Below are 21,252 nucleotides of genomic sequence, written 5' to 3'. Positions count from 1 at the left end.
GAAACCAGTAAGCCTGTGCATGAGCGTGTGTGAGATGTGCTGTCATACGCAGGCAAATATCGCTGCCATGCGCAAATCAATGGGAGCGTCCTTGGGTTTTCTTTTCTTTTCACGTGCATAAAAAAATCTGCAACACTTTTAATGTGTATCTCAGTCGCGTACATATACTGTGTATTATGTGACTAAAGTACACATACGCCCTGTCAATGAGGAGTTAATGACACGCTGACCTTCTTCTGTGGGTCAGTGGGATTACGGTGATTATATAGGTTTTTCTTATATTTTGCTACTTTGCAGTAAAATAAGTTGTCCAATAATGTTTTTTTCCCCATATTCAGGGAGCCATGACTTAATTATTTCCATCTGGCGACATGACTTTTTTTGCAAGATAAGTTGATGTTTTCAGCGGTATTGTTTGGAGTACAGATGTCTTATTTATGTCTTTTTACTACTTTTTGGGGAGGCTAGCTGAACACAAAGTTCATCTCTGGCATTGTTTCTTCCTTGTAACATCCAGTATCCTTAGAAATGACATGTTGCTTTATTCTCTAGGTCAGATACCGAATTTATATAGTTTTTTTTTTTCTTCTTTTTTTCCATTGCTACTTTTTGCGCAGTAAAGGCATGTTTTGTATAGGAAAAAAATGCATTGCCATATTCAGAAAGTCATAACTTTAAAAAAAAAGTTTTTCTGTCTATGGATATGTGTGTGGGTATTTATTTATTCTTTTGAAGGGTGAGCTGAGATTGTTCGTCCAACTTTGGGGTGTATGCAACTTTTTTTACTTTGAATTCAATGGGAGCTGCACCTGAAGTACCCCTTTCTTGTTAGGCTGGTCTCACACAAGTGTATGCTACTGTGTGCATCCGTAATATGCAGTACCAATCTGCCTCATGCCCACGGGCTTAGTTTTGCTGAGGAATCCGGAGTGGCCATCCATTCCATAGCATGCTATAGTTAAATTATTCTTCATGCACACGAGCGGAAACGAATTGCAGTTTCCTCTCACAGGTGAAAAATTGCAGCATGCTCCATTTTACTACAGTTCCTGCATGGACAGCTTCCATTGGAGTCAATGGAAGCCGTCCGACCTGCAGCCCATCCACAATTGCCATTGTGGACAGGCCGTAGATTCTGTGGGAAAAGCGGGAGTTTGAAAAAAAACAAAACTGTACTGTGCAAGTCTGACGGCGAGCTGTGTGAACTATCTGCAGTAGAGAAAAAGAAAAGCAGGTACGCATGGGCTCTGTTGCTGCCAGGGCCGGATTCAGCTGCGGCTCCTGCATGCGGAATCCGACCCGCCTGTGGGCATGAGGCTTTAAGGCCCTTTTACACACAGCAATGATCGCTCAAAGATTGCTAAAAAGCAATCGTTTAAGCAATCATAGTTGCGTCTAAACGCGCCCATTGTGCACTGCTAGCTGATCGTTGAATTCAGTCCAACCTAAAAATCGTAGTTCAGCCTTATCAGCAGTTCTCCGCCGGTAGTGCTGATAGCATTGTTTCCCACTGGAGAACAAAGGAGCTGAATGCAAATAAGTACCCTTGGGCTATTAACTGCATTCAGCTAAGGCTTCATTTGCACACTTAATTGCTCTTAAGTAGCTGAGTAGCTAATTAAAAGTTTATGCAAAAGGATCGCTCAAAGCTGTCACTGAAACTGTCCTTTGAGCGATCATCGCTCCGTGTAAATGGGCCTTTAGTCTAACTTCTGAAACTTGAAAGACCAATTATGCCTTCCTCAGGTGCCTCAAAAATGTAGTCGCACAGGTGGAAATGACTCTGCCAGGCTCCACGGGATAAACTGACACTCTTCACTTAGGACAGTTTCCAAAGAATACGAAACAACTTAGTGCAGTACAGCTGACACTGAGACCAAGGGCTATAAAACGTTTATTATACTCACAAAGATGAATCATAAACAGGCAGATAACATGAAAACACCGATGTTCCACGTGGCAAGCAGGGCCAGAATAACCAGCCAATTCTAATTTCATCTGGGGCATAGCATACAATTGCCACAGGTGGGCCTTTCTGTGCAAAATCTGCTCACTATGGTAAGATTATAATATACATAGATAGTGTATGTAATAATGAAATCCTTACAAATGCAACTTAATCAGGCAGTATAGACATCAAATCTTTAAGCGATGCATTCAAGGTATCAGCGCTATGGAAGTCCATTCACAAAATGTTATTTCACATAGCTATGGTGGAGCGACTGACTCATCCCAGGGGCGTCCACCTAAAACAGGAGAGAGTATAAACAATAAGACAGTATCACACTGGAGTTATCCTGGCACTGTTGCCACGTGGAACATCGGCGGTTTCATTTCACAAGCCTGTTTGTTGATCACCTTTATGAGTATAATAAAAGGAGTTTTATGGCCCCGGTCCCTGCGTCGGCTGGACTGCACTAAGCTGTTCCATACTCTTTAGATACTTGGAGACTGCACTGAATGGGGAGTGTGAACAGCGGTGATCTGTAGCCCGTCAGTCTATCCTGTGGAACCTGGGAGAGCCACCTCCACCTGTGTGACTACATCTGTGGGGCACCTGAGGAGTGCATGGAAGTAGTCTTTCATGTTGTATTGTGGGGAAGTGGACATTTCCTATTGTACCTATTTATTCTCATAACTTGTGAAACTCCCAAACCAGCCCTACAAGACCCGGACATATTGTATGCAGATCTATTCTGTTCACTTGAGGGAATTCACATTAGTAACTGTTGGCTTTGTGGTTATGCAGGCGAAACGTGAAGCTCCTGGTTGAAGCACAAATCTGTTCTGTAATGCAGGACAGCCCACCACAAGAGGTAAGCTACTCCTACTCTCCTAATTGTATATTGTATCCATATCTCTTTACACATTGGGCAATCTTATATAGAAAACGCACACAAATGTGTCGGATACAAATCCACAGTTCTGCTCTGATTTGAGTGACGTTTTGCCTGAGCATTCTTCAGCACCAGGCGATGAATACTGGCGGAATTAAAAATCGAAAACTCACCGACTTCCTCTGTAATCTTGGTTCCACATAGCAACCAATCACAGCTCCCCTTTCATTTCTTATACTGCTGAGGTAAAATGAAAGCTGTGCTGTGATTGGTTGCTAGGGGCAACACAAATTTTCTTTTGGCCAGCTTCCATAACAGTGCGGTGCGGGGCTCATTTTTGTGCCCCACTTTGTATATTCCAGGACCGCTAATCATAAAAAAGCTTTTTCCCTGCCTGTTGTTATAAATGGTTGCATATGCGATAACATAGAAAAAGGCTGCCAGTGGTCTCGGGATGGTTTTCACACATTTGCATTACACAAAACCTATCTTGTATAATAAAAAAATCTGGCCCGTGTAAGATACACCATCAGTATCCGATGAGGTCCAACTTCCGCTACTTCTACTAGTCAACTGATCGAAGGGGCAGCAGAGCTCAGAAGGGTGCTGTGGCCTGGTCACTGTCTATGAGGCACAGGGCTGTACTTCTTGGAAATTCCCTAAATCTACTCAATATGAAAGTGCAAGATATGCAGAGTTCACATATGTCACTTCTGCCTATGTATACATGTGTGGTCGTTACATAGTCACCAGTGCTAAATGGACCAAAAACCTTCATAAGGCTACTTGCACATGAGCGAGAATCTCACGCTAGTTATGCGAGATGCACGATTATGACGGCCATCCTTTTGAATGAAGTTAAGCACATGAGCAGTCCCCCCCCCATTGGTAAACATCCCTGAGTTTGCAACCTCCCTGATTAGTTGTAGGCGATGACTAGATATGCAGTCGATCATCTTTTAACTCTTTAGTGGTAATAAACATGATCCATCCTCCCTTCGGCTGTGTTCACAATCCATTGTTGCTGATTTAGTCCAAAATGCAAATAAGAGATGTTGTAAAATGTGGCACTAATTTTTCCGGTAAAACTCTGGACACCATGATGGAAACTTGATGTAGCCCATTGTTGTTCTTGGGGTCTGTCGGACATAATGGGCAGCGGTCATGTGACTGATTTGTCTACCTTTCCCATAACGGTACAGAAACATGGAATGCTCAAGGCAGATGTGAACAGAGTCTTACCAGGTTCTCTCCGCACAACCATGAAGTAAAACGTCTCATGTTGCTCCCTGACCTCAAGCGATGTTGCATCCTGAATATTGCAGCTAGACTATTAAACCTGGCAGGCTTTACTATAATCTTAATATCAAGGCACTAGTTTATATTCTATCTGAGGAAAGCACTGGGCACAACATGGGCCACGTTTAGAGTGCCTGTACACCTTGCAGCCGAGCTATGGTAACGGCACATGGATTACCACTAATTACCATGGCAAGTATACGTGAAGGGCACCCATTAGCGGTAACCCATGTAATTACTGGGACTCATCTGCAATGTGTATGTACAATGTTTAGGCTGTATTCACAGGGGGGTGGTTGAGATGTGGCTAAAACTGCAACCAAAACGGCACTGTTAGCTATGGCTCTCTCTGTGGTTTTGATAAAAACTGCCCCCAAAAAATTGTTTTTCTGTTGCGTTTTTTTCCCCCATGCAGTTTAACTGCACTTCAACCACTTTGTGTGAACACAGCCTTAATGTATGAATGGTAGCTGCGATTCACCTCTTGCTTCTGGGCTTTAAGTTGTTCTTCCTTAAAACAGTATCCAAATACAACCGATACATACGAGTGTTGTCTTGCCAGGTTGGCGCAGAGGTGATGGCGGCATCGGAAACGGCAGAAGATGGACCAAATGATACTTCGGACGTACCACACAACATCTGTCAGTATACAGTAGGATTCAGAAGTCACTGGGTTTTTTGTTGGTTCTTCTTTCCTTTACGTTTGATCTTTTTTGCCAATGTTTTCCATCTGCAGCCAGTAAATGCTGATGGGATGGGGCTTAACAAGGGTGGAGGAGAAGGCTCCTTCTGCAGCCATTTTTCTTAAAGACAGAATTGTGAGGAAGAGGGGGAAATGGGCGATCTTCTGGTAGACATGGAGAAGACCAGTTCATATCCACTAATCAGATGTAATAAGCCTTTGCTGTAGCAGTCACTGGGCTCTTGGGTTCCTACAACAAAAGCGCCCATATCGCCTATTTTCTCACCATGCATACAGAGTTGGTCTGTATTTAAGTCATTAGTTATTTTCTATCTGTACCGGTTCATTTTCATGAATTTTTGTAATCGGTGACCAATTTCCGGACACCCTGTGGAATCAAAGGAAAAGATGAGACTGATAGAGGAATTGCCATGTATTTTTATTTTAGTGTTTTTTACTCGTGAGTGCCTTCACAGAAGTTCTTTTTGTGGGGATTTTTGTGATCGTGGCAAAACCATGTGTTTACTAAATAGGGCATGGCGAAATGTAATAGAAAGCAGCACAAAAAGTGCTAAATACAACCTAAGATAATTAAAGGGGCATTCTGGTAAGATTAAGTTATACCCTATCATTGGGACAGGGGATAACTAGCTGATTAGTGGGGTACGACTACTGGAACTGCAATTGTTAGATCAAGACTCCCATATCTCCTTGAGAGACTGATACAATGAATGGAACGTCAGCCACATGCTCAGCCGCTGCTTTATTCATGTAATTGAGGTGGCGAAAACAGCCGAGTTCACGCTCGCTGCTATCTCCCATTCATATGTGTGAGGTCATTGGAGATTGCCTAGCGCTTGAACTGCTCCATTAATTTTGACAGTCTCTCGGGGAAATGGGAGACCCCTTTTCTGGTATTCATGAGAGTCCCAGCATGACATTATTATTATTATTATTATTATTATTATTATTATTATTATTATATTTTTTTATTTTTTATTTATTTATTTATTTTTTTCTGCTATATCTTTCCTGGTCTTTTTTTTTTTTTTTCTGTAAAAAGCCCCGTTCAGCCAGGTACTAACCTGAAGTGAATACGGAAATATTAAGTGCACTATGAACAGAATGTTTTGGGTTTTTTTGCCATTTGTCTTTACTTGTAGTAAAACTTGGAATTTTTTTTTTATTTTTTCAAAACACTGGTTTCAAAAAAAAAAAATTTAAATAAAAGTAACAAAAAATGCTTGAGAAAAGACACATAAGAATCATTTATTTTTATTTTATTTTTTTACAACTCAAATAAAAGCCACAAAATGGGTGCAAACACATGTGAGGTAACCTTATGGACTCAGTATATGGTCGTAGCCGGCTGGTATGGCACCTGCAGAGGTTTACATGTTGACTATAGCTAGATGCATAAATAATTCTCTGTAATTCCCAGTGTGCATGCGGTCTTCATCCTGCCATATGCTGTGGCCCTTCCTCTGCTTAGATTTCCTTCTATTGTTTGTTTAGCTGATGCTGATGCTTTTCGGATACTTTGGGAGATGAAAATGAAGAAAAGACAGAAAAGTCCATCTCTTCCGGAAACTGTGACGGAGCTGAGCACAGAGGAGGGAAGTAAAGTATACATTGTGGGCACGGCTCACTTCAGTGACAGCAGTAAACAAGATGTGGTAAAGGTAAGGGCCAGACCGGCTTTTAAAGAGGAAGTAAAGCTTCCCCATTTCATACGTTTTTTGTTTTTTTCTTATTTGGTCACTGGTTTTAATTGCTACTGAAAGGAATTCAGGTATATTTTGCAACTGGAAAAACCAGCTCCATCAAGGGGATCTTCTCTATTGAGAAATGTGCATAGAACAGGTTACATATGATTATAAAAGGTCTGCACATATTCAGATGCGCATTTCGGACTACAAAGCTACTTGTTCATCACATAAGCAGCAATGTGACAGCGTGTGTATATACAAAATCCTAGTGACCAATCAAATGTTCCCACTACGTGGACTACAATATGTATTTTATGTGGCAGCAGAGTTATTGGGGCACTACACTTATGGTGGGTAACTAATGTACAGCAAGTCACTCTTGTAATTCCTGCCTGATGGATATGGTGTGCCCAGCTTCAAGATCCAATAAGCTTCCCTGCTTCGTACACCCTTCCCCCAATCGCCTCCCCTTGGAGGGTTTTTATCTCTGCCGATACCTACATACTAGTCAGTGGCCGTACAGCCCACGTGGTGTTCTATAACCTATTTTGCAGCTCTTGATTTGATTTTATTGGGTTTTCTTCTTGGCAAGAATATGTTTTGCCATTCTTGTTCTCCGTTTTCTGGCAGTACAGCCCACATACACCAACCTACATTCCGTCCAATAGATGCTATAAACTACGTATTGTGAATCACAAATAATAAACTATTTAATAGTCAATGTGGACGTTTCATCAGTTGCATGGAATGTAGCCGGTTTCAACCCATACTTGCTGCATTGTCTGCTTTCACATTTGAAAAGCCCTTTTCGAGATAGCCAGGTTTTCTTATTGCTGTAAGATCGATAACATATTGCAGAGGTTCCGACTCTTTTTGGGGACACACAATACTCCTTTATCCAATATCTGTTGTAAATGTTATGCTGTCTCAAAATGGGGAGATAAGTGTAAAAATGATGTTTAATGGATTTAAAATCTCTACAGTATTCCAAAGAAGAAGATAAGTTTCTTTTCCAGACTACTTGATTTTTTTTTTCCCCTTCTAATAACGCTCTGTTCATACTGTGTTTTACCAAGAAATAAGACGCTGTCTTATATTAATTTTTGGCCCAAAATAGGCGCTAAGTCTTATTTTCAGGGAATGTCTTGTTTTACTTACCTAGCGGGTGCGGTCCAGGTCCCTCACACTGTTCTCCAGAGCCCTGGCACGGTTCCTGCAGTCCTCGTCTGCTTACACAGGATCACTTTCTGGTTACGAGGTTCATAAACCCCTCCTCCATGAAGCGATGGCTGTGATTGGTTCTTTGCATTCTTATGCAGGGAAGTACCGTATTCTTCGCTTTAGAAAACGCCTACTGCGGGGGCAAAAAGTCTGTGCACCGTATACAGTGAGCATGCCAAAATTCGCACATCCTTCTTGCACAGCTGCCCGGTGGAACCACATACAGAGCAATGGAGCCCATATTAACAGCTGATTGGTGGGGCAGAGGAGCAGCAGCGGTCACTCGCGAAAATCACGAGCACAATTGGAGATTTCTTGCCTCAAAAGGTAGGACATGTACTATGTTTTGACAGCTCATTTTTGGAAGCTCCCATCGACTCCAATGGAAGCCGTCCAGCAAAGAGAGGTGGAGCTATACTCGCTAATAGCAGCTGCGATGTGCTCGTGGCTGCTATGTATTCACGTGATTTAATGCTCAGACCCGCTGTTTTAGCATGGCTATCTGAGCACTCAAACAGGACTCATGTGAAAGAGCCCTAATGAGGCATGCCATGCAGGGTTCCTAAAAAGTTGGCTGGCAACTAATGGAATCCTCATTACATTGTCACTCAGCTCTTCCAGGATCCTGAATGCCAGCTGCAAAGTTTTGCAAGTATTTATAGCACATACATTGTTATAACCAGTCAGATATGGCATTCAGGGCTCCTGGAAAGCTGGATGACAAGTGATAAGATCACCATTACACTTACACTCTGCTGTCCCTGGATCCAGAATGGCAGGTGAACCTAGTGGTATCTACTTCATTCTGAGGCGGTACTACTGCTCTTTGTCTCCTCTAATGCCTCCCTGCCTAGTTTGGGGGAGTTCAAAATATTTTTTCCCTATTTTCCACCTCTAAAACTAGGTGCGTCGTATCATATGGTGCGTCTTTTAAAGCGAAAAATACGGTAATTCCTTTTTATTTTTTATCCTTATCTGCAAAAAGGTTATAAAGAAACTGATTTTGTGGATCATTCATATGGCTAGTGAAATTCAGATTGTAGTTAACAAAATCCTATGGGGGAGCCATACCACGGCCCCAAATTATGAGCTTGTCAATGTAGCATCCATACCACAGGATGTGTTCCCTCTATGGATTGGGGATTGTAAAAATTACCTTCTCCAACCACTGTGCCATTAATAGATCCGCCATAGTTGGGGAGAACCTGGACCTCATAACGGCTCCTGTGAGTTGTAAATAAAACTGCCAGTTGAACCCCGAAATGTCTTTTTAATAATCCACACTAATAATTCCTGTAGATCACTATCATATCTACTAGATCTGTTTAGATGGTAAGAAGCCATATTAACGCCCAATGGTGGTGTATACTACAATAAAAATGAGTCGCATCATAAGTAAGCCGCAAATAGTTCTCTTCCCAGGTGAAACCTTTTGACTACCTCCATGCTATCTTTAATAGAGATGAGCGAGTATACTCGCTAAGGCTTACTACTCGGGCGAGTAGTGCCTTAGCCAAGTATCCTCCCACTCGTCTCTAAAGATTCGGGGGCCGGCGGGGGAGAGTGGGGAGGAATGGAGGGGAGATCTCTCTCTCCCCCCTGCTCACCGCCGCAACTCACCTGTCACCCGCGCCGGCAGCCGACTCTTTACAGACGAGCGGGAGGATATTTGGCTAAGGCACTACTCGCTCGAGTAGTTAGCCTTAGCGAGTATACTCGCTCCTCTCTAATCTTTAAGATATCCAGGAACCCATCATACCATTAGCTGCAGTGCTCCGTCTACCTATATACTCAGCCTTTTATTTCAGGATCCCATGCTCACAACAGTTAGGCAGAAGGAGAAAAGAAAGGCATTTTTATGAGTTTTAGGTAGTCGATAAAGAGATGAGTAAAATTGGTCAATTCTTTGCTTGTTTTGCATTCAAAGCTCCCATACTTCTGCCTTCTATTAATAATATCTTTATTTAATTTGGAACAACATGCGGGCTCTATGGCCTCTGTAGGCATTAAGAGAGTTAGTTTAATCACCTCCCCTTGGAGTTTTTTGTTTTTGAGGAAAGGTGTACGAAGCAGGGAAGCTTATTGGATCCTGAATCTGGCTTCATGATAAACATCAGGTATGAATTCCAACAGTGACTTGTACATTTATTAGGTACTCATCATGTGACCCAGCAGTTTAATGCTCCAAAAACTTTTGCACATATTACATTGTGTGTGTTTTGTTTTTTTATGTGAATGTGTGGTCAGTAGGATTATAGACATGACGTCACAGTAGCTTTGTAGTCTGAAACGTTTTATGTTTCAGGTATTTCTACTTTTCACTTGAAACCCGTGGCCACTTGTGCACCTAGAGGATGCTTTCTGCTCCCCTGATTAATTGAGAGCCCATTTTGGGCACCACCTAGTTTGTTTTTTTTTGTTTGTTTCTGTGTGTGTGTGTTTTGCAACTGTATTTGAAAGCCTAAATTAGGAGAGTCCATGAATAGATCCTAGATGAGGGTAAAATTATAATGGAAAGATTCCTCCCCCCCCCCCCCCCCCCTTCCCCTGTGAATCCTGATTTCGGCTTAATAAAACTGACCAAGCTACTGCAGCTTGTAATGATGGCTGGCCATAAGGCAGCAGAACTGGACTTAACCTATAGCTGCAGCTATTCTTGGGTACGGTCTCCCAGTACTTGGATACCCTTATATTTTCCGTACGGTTGAACTGTGTAACAGTCAGAAAGTTGAATGAGCAATAATATGAAGGAGGTATCAACACTAGTGGCTAACAGATCTCAAGAATAGGAATTCCTCAACCGATGACAGGAACAGAATGGTGATATAACCAGATGACACAAATAGATGTTGATGAGAGTAGTGAAATAATAAAGCAGATGGAGAATAATGATGGTTATCAGATAATGGAGCAGATGGCTGATGATGAACAAATAACTAACTCGCCCTAAGTCAAGTTTTCCCTAAAGGTGGCCATTCATATTAGTTAGAAGTAGTTTGATGTTTGAACAAGCCTTGAAAGAAGCCTCGTCTCATGTACAATCCTTTTGGAGATGTATTCATAGGTGTTTTGGTCAATATTGCCATAGTGCTTCAAACTGGCCAGATATGTTCAGTGGACTAAATCTCTCTCATCAGACATATAATTCAAATGTGGATGACTTCTTACTAGCTGATTACAGTCTGTCATTGGTCAACTGATATGATCAATCATTAAACTTCACATAACAATCATTTTGGTTGAAATATCCGCTTTCATGCACTTAGTCTGTGTATGGGGTTCTTTAGTCTATCCCTAATCTGATGTTGACCCTAATATCAGACACCACAGTCCCTGGGTATCCCTACAGATATTCCTGATGGAAACCTTATCTAAACCACTGACCCTAACCAACAATGAGAGGACACGAATACCCAAAGGCAAGAGAACCCAGCGGACCAAAGTTGAACTAAAGGTGGCCATACACATTAGATAAAAGTAGGCTGATGCTTAAGCAACTCTTGAACAATTAAGAAGGTGTCTGCCTGGTGAATGATCATTTCACAGACGAAGCTTTTTACATTTTAGTCTATATTGACTGTTATAGATAAAACTTTAGGTGTGATTGACTTCTCTCAAATGATGACAGTCTGTTATTGATCATTCATCATTAATGTGGTTTTGTGAGTTATTGCTTTTATATAGTTTGTGTCTCTCCCTCCCACTCATGTCCAAAACTATAGAAAAGTAATATACTCCTCATGGCGTTGGACTGCTACTTTGGCGGTCTGGTGCTATGACCCTTGACAGGTAATCTCACCTGGCCAGAAGGCCTTGCGACGTTCTGTAAAACTGTCACGTGGCTTAGAAGCCCCAAGGTAGGTTTACGGGACACCCCTGATGACATCCTTGTCCGGGTTTCTATTGGCAACCCACATGACCGCTGCTGCAAATGTAAACTGAAGACCAGAGCAGAGTGGCAGTAAGAGGCGAGTATGTATGTTGGGTGTTTTTTTTATTTTATTTTATTTATTTTTTTAACTTGGGTTCATCTTCACATTGCCAGCACTGATTTTTTATTGGGAAAACACCTTTTAAATTTCACATGATAAACTATTGTTTTGGTTGAAATTGTCAATCAACTTTAATCTAATGTGTATGGGCACCTTTAGAAGCAAGATAAAGGCAGATGCAAACAAGGAAAAGCCAAACGGCAACTGCTAGGCCAAGAAGCAAAAAGTGAAAATGACCAAAGGAACAAAACTGCAGTAACGAGAAACAAAAGCTAGACAAGAAACAAGATACTAGAAGCCTACAAGGGATACTGGATTTAATTGCACCAAGCTTACGTTATAACCAACAACACATTGCTGGAGTAAAGAGGCCAGCCAATCAAGAAGTCTTATCCAAACAAGGCTGGGCTGCAGCAGTGTGGTCAGCTGACCCACTCTAATGGACCAGCTATGGAACAGTTGTATAACAACTACCCCTACAACAAACTGGTTGACAGGACATGATACAGCAGCAGCATTGTTGCTGATCGTAAAACAGTGTGAAAGTGGCCTTTATGAGGTTAAGTTCAATTTGACTGACTGGTTTTAGAGTGTCTATAACAAATATTTAACTATGTTCAATAGTATCAGTGACTATAACTAATTAGTGTTGTGTATTAATGTATTTTTAAGAACTTTCTTTTTATTAAACACTAATTATTTTAGACCATACAAGAGGTTCAGCCTGATGTAGTAGTGGTTGAACTGTGTCAGTACCGAGTGTCCATGTTAAAGATGGATGAAGAGACCTTACTCAAAGAAGCCAAAGAAATAAATCTGGAAAAACTCCATCAAGCAATTAAACAGGTATTTTTAAAAGATCAGCCATCATGTATATCAATGTGATGTCTTCCTGCCATGTGAAATGCAAAGGGGTGTACTCTTTAAACTTAATAGTCCTTCTGCAATGCCACTGATGTTTATGGCTTAGAGTAGACGGTAGGCTGAATAGTGTTTTCTTAATGTCCACTTGACCACTGAAGTAGAACACTGTTCTCTTTAATACTAGCTTTCTATATACAATATTATTTTATATACTTTACAGCTTTCTATCTTGATTACTCACTAAAGTTCTGCGTTGGCAAAATTCTTAAAATTGCCATTTTATCGCCAACCGTTTTTATAATTATCGAATGATCTGTTTACTGCTGCCTGCTTCATTATTTTCTTCCTCCACTCTTTTGTACTTGTGCCAGAATGGAGTCATGTCCGGCCTCATGCAAATGCTTCTTCTGAAGGTGTCTGCTCACATCACTGAACAGCTGGGAATGGCTCCTGGTGGGGAGTTCAGAGAGGCTTTCAAAGAGGTGAGACTCCCATTATACAGCTTGACGTTCCTGTGTTCCAGTAGTAATTGTATGCGCCTTTTCCCAACATAAGTCTGACACTAAAGCAGCTATCACATCTCCAAACACTGATTTATAGAATTGGAGTACTTTTTGGACGATAAGTCGCATCTGACCATAAGACACAACAAAGATTAGGAGGGAGGAAAAAAAATTCAGACTTAAGTTCAGAGTTCAATAAATTTGTACTCTTAAAGAACTGATAACAGAAAAAGACTACATTTTTTTATACCATGAGCAATATATTGTTTGCTAAGCATATGAATTAAGAGGTTTTTTTTTAATATATATATTTTATTTATTTTTCCATCCCAGCCCTGCTCACCCGATTGCCTTTCACACCCTGACGTCTCCTATGTATATTGTAGTCCCTTCCAATGTAGTGCAGCCTCTTGTCTGATGCTTACAATGCACCCTTTTGATGCAGAGATGTCCTTGCTTGCTTTCTCTTTCATTATTCTGTGCTATCAATCCCATGATGCACCAGCACATTGCATGAGCAACTACAGCCTGTGCCATCTCTGCCTGCAGAGAAGATACTGCCATTACCTTCTGTATTTATCTAAATAAGCTACAGACCTAGAAGTATACAGTCAGGAGGCTGAGCTGTGATCTCCTTCATTATAATAGTATTACGGGCAGGATAATCATCACCAGTAACTGTTATAGGAATGTGTGTTTCCCTCTAAGAGGTTTGTGTGGTAGGGTTCACACAGGAATTTATGCTTTCTGAAAAACTGAATCATTTGAGAGCACACTGCTTTGCAAGGTGATGAATTAGGGGCGGTGTTACTCAATCAAACTGCATCTGTGGAACTTCCTGTGTCCTTTCCAGATAGCTGTTTGAGGGTGCATACTGCTGTACAAAATGTGAGCATGTTGTGTATTTGGAAGCCCAGATCCTGGATCTAAAGATGCAGCTTACAACACAGATATATTCATACCATGGAAAGGAGTTTACTGCTCACTGAGAAGACACTCGCTGGGGCAAATGTGGGGATTGATGGTAGAATGGTAGTTCAAGATGATCAGGCAGCTAGCCTGTTTAAAGGCCACACTATGGTAAGATATATATGAGCGAGATGGACATGTGGGTTTTCTATGAGCCACCTAATAGAACAGAAGCCACTGAAAATCTGTTACTGAGGCAAATTGATGAAGCAGCAAATCACAATGAGGTAATTATGGAGAACTTTAAAGGAGATGTCCCGAGGCAGCAAGTGGGTCTATACACTTCTGCATGGCCATAATAATGCACTTTGTAATGTACATTGTGCATTAATTATGAGCCATACAGAAGTTATAAAAAGTTTTATACTTACCTGCTCCGTTGCTAGCGTCCTCGTCTCCATGGAGCCGACTAATTTTTGGCCTCCGATGGCCAAATTAGCCGCGCTTGCGCAGTCCGGGTCTTCAGCAGTCTTCTATGGAGCCGCTCGTGCCAGAGAGCGGCTCCGTGTAGCTCCGCCCCGTCACGTGCCGATTCCAGCCAATCAGGAGGCTGGAATCGGCAGTGGACCGCACAGAAGAGCTGCGGTCCACGAAGGTAGAAGATCCCGGCGGCCATCTTCAGCAGGTGAGTATGAAGACGCCGGACCGCCGGGATTCAGGTAAGCGCTGTGCGGGTGGTTTTTTTAACCCCTGCATCGGGGTTGTCTCGCGCCGAACGGGGGGGGGGTTAAAAAAAAAAAAAACCCGTTTCGGCGCGGGACATCTCCTTTAACTATCAGGATTTAAACTGGGAAGATGAAACCTGCAGATCTCATAAAGGTAACAGTTCTGTCAATAACTAAAGCTAATCCCCTTACCCAACTTGTACAGGACCCGACTAGGGGGACAACCATTTTGGACTTAATATTAACCAACAGGCCTGACAGAATAATAGGTGTGCAGGTTGGGGGGCACTTGGGAAATAGTCACCATATTTTAATAAATTTCCACTTTTCTTTCAAAAGGGAGTTTTATTGGGAGCTAAAAAAATACTAAACTTTAGAAAGGCAAAGGTCAATTGGCTTAGAGATGGCCTTAACCATATTGACTGGGACAATGTGCTCACAAATAAGAGTACAAACAAATGGCAAATGTTTAAAACCTCTTACTTGCTGTGAGCGGTTCATACCTTACAGAAGTAAAGTAATTATGAATAGAAGAAAACTAGTGTATCTCAGTAAAGATGTAAAGGGGGCAATCAATAAACAACAAAAAAAAGCGTTTAAACTACTAAAAAACTATAAGGAAAAAAATAAATTATGTAAAAAGCAGCAGAGGTGAAGACAGACTCAATGCCAAGGAGAGTAAAACTAACACTAAACTGTTCTTTAACTATATAAATAGTAAATAGATTAATACTGAAAGTGTTGGCCCTTGAATGAATAATGTAGGAAAAGTTGTAGAGGATGATGAGGTGAAAGCAAATCTATTACCGTAAATAGTTTTTTTTTATCTAGTGTATTCACAGAGGAAAATGAAATGTCAGATGGCATGCAGTGTGATAAAGTAAACTTTCCACTAAATGTCAACACTTTAACCCCGGAAGAAGTTCAGACCTCCTTAAAAAGATTAAAATAGCCAAATTGCTGGGTCCTGATGGCATACAATCCTGGATTCTAAGAGAATTAAGTCATGTGATAGACAGTCTGTTTCTTATATTTAAGGACTCTATAGTGATGGGGTCTGTTACACTGAATTGGTGCATAACCAGTGTGGTGCCAATATTCAAAAAAGGGTTGAAAAGTGAGCCTGGAAACTACAGGCCAGTAGGTCTTACTTCTATTGCGGATAAAATATTTGAAGAGTTTTTGAGAGATGCCATCCAGGAGGAAACTGGCTGTATAGCTCCATATCAGCATGGGTTTATAAGGGGTAGCTCCTGTCAAAACAATCTGATTAGCTTCTACGAGGAGGTAAGTTTTAGACTGGACCTCGGTAGTTATTGGATCTTGTATCTTTTTTATTTTTCCAAAGCGTCAATGGCAACTGAAGTAATAAATTTAATGGGTGCACTACAATACCTTGAGAGTTTATCAAAATTGGGGTTTTTCCACTTTAGAAAAAAGACGGCTGAGCGCGACCTATTAACCATGTATGGATATATTAGAGCACAATATAGAGATTTCTCACGCAATCTATACCCAGGACTGTGACTGTAACAAGAGGGCATTCACTACCACTAGAGCAAAGACGTTTTCTATACCAACATAAAAGGAGATTCTTTACTGTAAGAGCAGTGAGTCCATGGAACTTTGTCTGAGGACGTGGTGATGGTGCATTCGATAAGAGAGGAATCTGTTCTAGCATTACATGTTATAGTCACGGATTACTTCAGAAGGGTTTTTGATCGAGGGATTATTCTGATATCCAGACTTTGAGTCGGGAAGTAATTTTTTTTCCCCTAAACCCTTTCCAATCCACTGTCTGACGTCTGAAAACATTCTGATTGAAGGCTGTACAGCTCCGATTTTGGAAGACATTCAGCAGGGTATTCTTACTGTATATTATTGGTCGCTCTGTTGTCAGGGGCCTCTCCAGCATGTCCCATACGACAGTACTGGCTCTAGCCAGCAGATGGCGCCATTGTATAATGGCAGAAAGAGAAAGCCCCCTAGGAAACCCTGAATTCAAAATTGGATTGCAAAGGGTTAAATGAGGAAAATCTGCTTCTACCTCATTGGGTTTTTTGCCTTCCTCTTAATCAACACTTGATCTACCTTAAGAAAAGGACTCCAAGAGTTTAAGATAGAAAGAAATAACAAAACAAGGTAATGATTAGAGATGAGCGAGCGTACTCGGAAAAGCACTACTCGCTCGAGTAATTTGCTTTATCCGAGTATCGCTGTGCTCGTCCCTGAAGATTCGGGTGCCGGCACGGAGCGGGGAGCTGCAGGGGAGAGCGGGGCGGAACGGAGGGGAGATCTTTTCTCCCTCTCTCCCGCCCGCTCTGCCCTGTTCCCCGCTGCGACTCACCTGTCAGCCGCAGCGGCACCCGAATCTTCAGGGACGGGCACAACGATACTCGGATAAAGCAAATTACTCGAGCGAGTAGTGCTTTTCCGATTACGCTCGCTCATCTCTAGTAATGATAGCTGAGATAGATATTGGGGGTTAGTTAGATAGTTACAGAATTTCACCAGAGTGACTCATTAATTTCTCTCAAGCAATGCTGTAGTCTTCATTACGGCTTGCAGGCTATACAAAGCACTGTACAGCTAACTTCTAATGAACGTGGTAAGCATAGTAGATGTGGGCACTGATCAGTTAATGAATCTATGATGAGGATGAAGAGGAGGGAGAGCGACTCACACGGATTGAGCTACAGGAGCTAATGGTCAATGATTTACTTCCCGCAGCTACTGCAATCACATCGACACTACTTGGTAATTCTGTATATTGATCTACGTGATAAAGTTTTTTTCTCTTTGTCTGCTACAGAGGGCAGAATCTGCTCTTTTCTCTTGCTCTGTATTTGCAACACTATAGCATCAGTCTCCTTCCACCAGCTCAGAGAGAATGGGAAACTAGTTCTATAGCCTGCAGAGTGTAAAAATGCAAGATCCAAGTTGTATAATAAACATATATAGTGTTATTCCTCATGTACACACTGGCTTATTCTTACACTTCAGAACACATAAACCTTTATGCACATTTTTTTCCTGATTTTTATAAAGCAAGTTTAATAGTTGGAAAAGTCTGTTTTTTTTATTTGCATTTTGCAGTACTTTTTTATTTGACCTTTCAATTATTAACAGAATATTTTGCTTATTTTTGTATTTGCATCTATTATAGTTTTTTCAGTCCTCGAATACTACCTGATGTGTAGTATTAACTATAGTGATACATAACAGTACTGCACTAGACACTCCCTAGAAGTATGAAAGCTTGCTATAAACATAGTATTTTTATAATTTTACACACATGCTTTGTCTTAACCATCATATCTAAAATGTTGCATTATATTGCTAAAATTGCAGGCCAGCAAAGTGCCTTTCTGCAAATTTCATCTGGGTGACAGGCCTATTCCTGTAACATTCAAGAGAGCCATTGCTGCACTTTCATTTTGGCAGAAGGTGAAGCTCGCCTGGGGCCTCTGCTCATTATCGGACCCAATCAGGTACAAAAAGCTTGTTTTATTTTGAAGATGTCAACACATTTGTCATATACAGTTGCTATCAAAATTCAGCCTTAATTGAAGATTAGGTTTCTTTGCCAAATTTACCAACTTTCAACAGTTTTTGCCAAAAAACATACAAGAACAATTTAAATAACTCTACACAACTAATATAACAAGTGCTTTCTCACAATTTCAAGACAAAACACAACTTTTAATGACTGCTGCAATTTCAGAATTATTCAACCCCCATGAATATAATCCTTTATAAGAGCACACATTTGTAAATTAGGTGTCATCTCAAGAACACATGATGTAACTAATCGAGGGCTTCATTAGTTGCATCGGGTGTGCTTGAGATAAATCGCATCAAATACCTGGACTGGCTGGGGTTTTGTTGACAGTGACATTTGATTGCATGTTAGCATATGTCTAAGTCAAGAGAGTGATCCAGAAAGTTGAGAAGAGATCGTTGCCTTGCGCAAACAAGAAGAATGATACAAAAAGACAGCAAAAGTACTGAAAGTTCCAGTTGGAAGCATAGTTTGCAAGTTCAAAATTAAAGGAACAGTGGCCACACTACCTGGATGTGATAACAGAAGAAGCCATCACCAGCTGCCACCAGATTCCTGATGAGGCAGGTCATCCAAAACCCTCGAGTGACTGCCAACAACCAGCAGCGAGATTTGGTGCTAACAGGCACTAAGGTTTCCTTTTGCACAGAGCGGCTAGACTCACACTAGCCATGAATGCAAGTTGCGTTTGAGAGGTTTGGGCACAACTCTCATCAGACAGCACATGGGCACCAGTCGAACAGAAATAGGACATGCAATGAGTTTTTTTTCAGTGTGAAAAAACGTCAATGTGCATAGTCTCATAGCTCTATAATGGGGCTATCTGATGTCTGTGGGTTAACATAAGCAACACCAAGCCCCAAATATGATAGTGTGTGGGGAGCCTAAGGTCTGTACGAAACTCTGAAGTTCTTCATGCCTGAACTCCAATCTGCTCAAAATCATACAAATAAGCCACAGAAGTTTGGAGATTCTGTTCTGTGAAGCATTAAAACAAAATTGGAGCTTTTCAGGCCTTCGCATCAGTGGTATGTCTGGAGGAGGAAGAATGAAGCAATTCCTCTCTACAGGCTATTTCAGGGGAGGCGGGGCGGAGCTAATTCACGGCACTTAGCCCCGCCCCAGTCCCACCTCTCCTCATTGCAAATAGTGCAGAGGGGTGGAGAGGAGGCAGAGAGGGGGCAGGAGCTCAGTGCACTGCTCCCGACTCTTCCAGCCTCCTCTCCCTGCAGAGAGAGACGCCGTATATCGGCCAGTGTGAATACCCAGCCGATATACGGTCGTCGGAAATAGCCCTACAGTAAAGTATGATGGTAGCTCTGTGATGCTTTGGGGTGGCTTAGCTTCCTCTTGCACTGGAAATCTGCAGCATGTAGAGGACCAGGTGGATTTAATCAAGTATCAAGAAATCCTGGGGGAAAAAAAAAATCATGCCTTCAGTGAGGAAGCTAAAGCATGGGCATCATAGGATTATTGTCCTGTTGGAAGGTCCTAAGCATACTTTAACTTCAACCAGGCTTTGGTTTTAAAAATCCTGGAAGATTCTGGAGTGGCCATCATAGTTGCCTAACTTGATCCCCATTGAAAATCTATGATGGGACTTGAAGAAGGCAGTCGCAGCATACAAAGCCAAGAATCGTACTAAATTGGAGGTAATTGTCTATGAGGAATGTGCTTGGATTGCTCAGAAATGCTCTCAGAAGTTGATGCCTGTCTATGCATTACATTTGCAGCTTGTCACAGCAGTAAAAGGTGGCCGTCTATACACTAAAGATACTTATAAAGGGGTTGAATAGGGCCAGGCTCACACAAGCATGTGGTAAAACGCTGCGTTGTACACTGCGGTGTGAGCTGATGTATCACTGCGCATGACAACATATATCTCACATACGCTGTCATGCAGTCTTCCTGGTTTCATTGTTTTGTTTTTTTTTTTTATTTTTTATTTCCACTCTGTTGCCCAATGACGTTGCGTGTAAATGCCGCACATACGTATTAGTACGCACCCATAGGGCTCTATCGCATGTGATATGCAGTAAGATGGAACATACTGCATTATTTTATTTTATTACTTGTGTATTATATGCAATAATGAAAAACGCTAGTTTGAGTGTAATGGTGACAATCAATGCATTTGAATTGCCGCAATGTACTGTGTATTGTACATGCATGTAAAACTCAATTCAAATCTGCTCGTGCTAGCCTGGCCTTATTCTGAGGCTGCAGGAGCCATTTAAAGTTGAATTTGGGGGGCTTGGCCAGCGACCAACATGAAGAGTCGCATGTGAGAGGAGCTCTCAGGGAAATCATAAAATCCTGCCAAAATCCTGGCCTTAAGGTGATCTGATAGCTCAAAACGGACTTCTAAACCCTGCCGTGAGTAACCGGGACAAGTCCGGGACAGAATAAACCCCCTGAACACGCCATAGGGAGCCGCGGGACGACCCAGAGGAGAGGCCGCACCAACGCCCTGTCTCCTTCCCGCCACTGCTGACGCCCCAGGCGGCGGCTGCCTTATCTACATACCGGACCGAACGACGAAGTCGATCCTCTCCCCCATCCTCCGGTGCAGAACGCTCGGCGCCGGACTCAGCCGGAGACCTAAACCTGCCGGTCTGGGTCACCCGGCCGGCTACTTGGAGCTCCCCCGCCGCTGCGGATCAGTTACTTACCGGCCCGACCGGACACCGAGGGCGAAAGACCTCAGCTCTAGGCCGGCCTTACGACTGGGGGTGCCCGCTCCTGCATCTGGGCTCGTGGACTCCTTCCGGGACCTGCGGCGCCAAGCCTTCCTTCCACGGCTGTGAGGCGGTGCCGTTGGACGGCCCGAGCGAGGCCGCGGGGAGAGGAGCGGCTGCTCCTATATCTCTGACACGGCCTGCCTGCCGCGGGCGCCGCTAGCGGCCGGGGCTCTATTAACTCCCCGACAAACCAGCTGCCTTAACCCTA

General features: G+C 42.3%; 1 protein-coding gene across 1 annotated transcript in view; it reads left to right on the top strand.

The window, feature by feature from the left end:
- TRABD (TraB domain containing) overlaps positions 1-21,252 on the top strand; it is a 44,152-nt gene that overhangs the window by 5,658 nt on the left and 17,242 nt on the right. Inside the window, exons 2-7 of the mRNA XM_066591876.1 lie at positions 2,750-2,816; positions 4,699-4,777; positions 6,334-6,500; positions 12,446-12,586; positions 12,976-13,086; positions 18,093-18,232. Coding sequence (XP_066447973.1) covers positions 2,793-2,816; positions 4,699-4,777; positions 6,334-6,500; positions 12,446-12,586; positions 12,976-13,086; positions 18,093-18,232 — 662 coding nt within the window. The 5' untranslated portion in view covers positions 2,750-2,792. The remainder of the gene's footprint in view (positions 1-2,749; positions 2,817-4,698; positions 4,778-6,333; positions 6,501-12,445; positions 12,587-12,975; positions 13,087-18,092; positions 18,233-21,252) is intronic.

The sequence above is a fragment of the Eleutherodactylus coqui genome, chromosome 2, assembly GCF_035609145.1.
Source record: "Eleutherodactylus coqui strain aEleCoq1 chromosome 2, aEleCoq1.hap1, whole genome shotgun sequence".
Classification (NCBI taxonomy): domain Eukaryota; kingdom Metazoa; phylum Chordata; class Amphibia; order Anura; family Eleutherodactylidae; genus Eleutherodactylus; species Eleutherodactylus coqui.
This window is presented reverse-complemented; position numbering and strand designations above follow the sequence as displayed.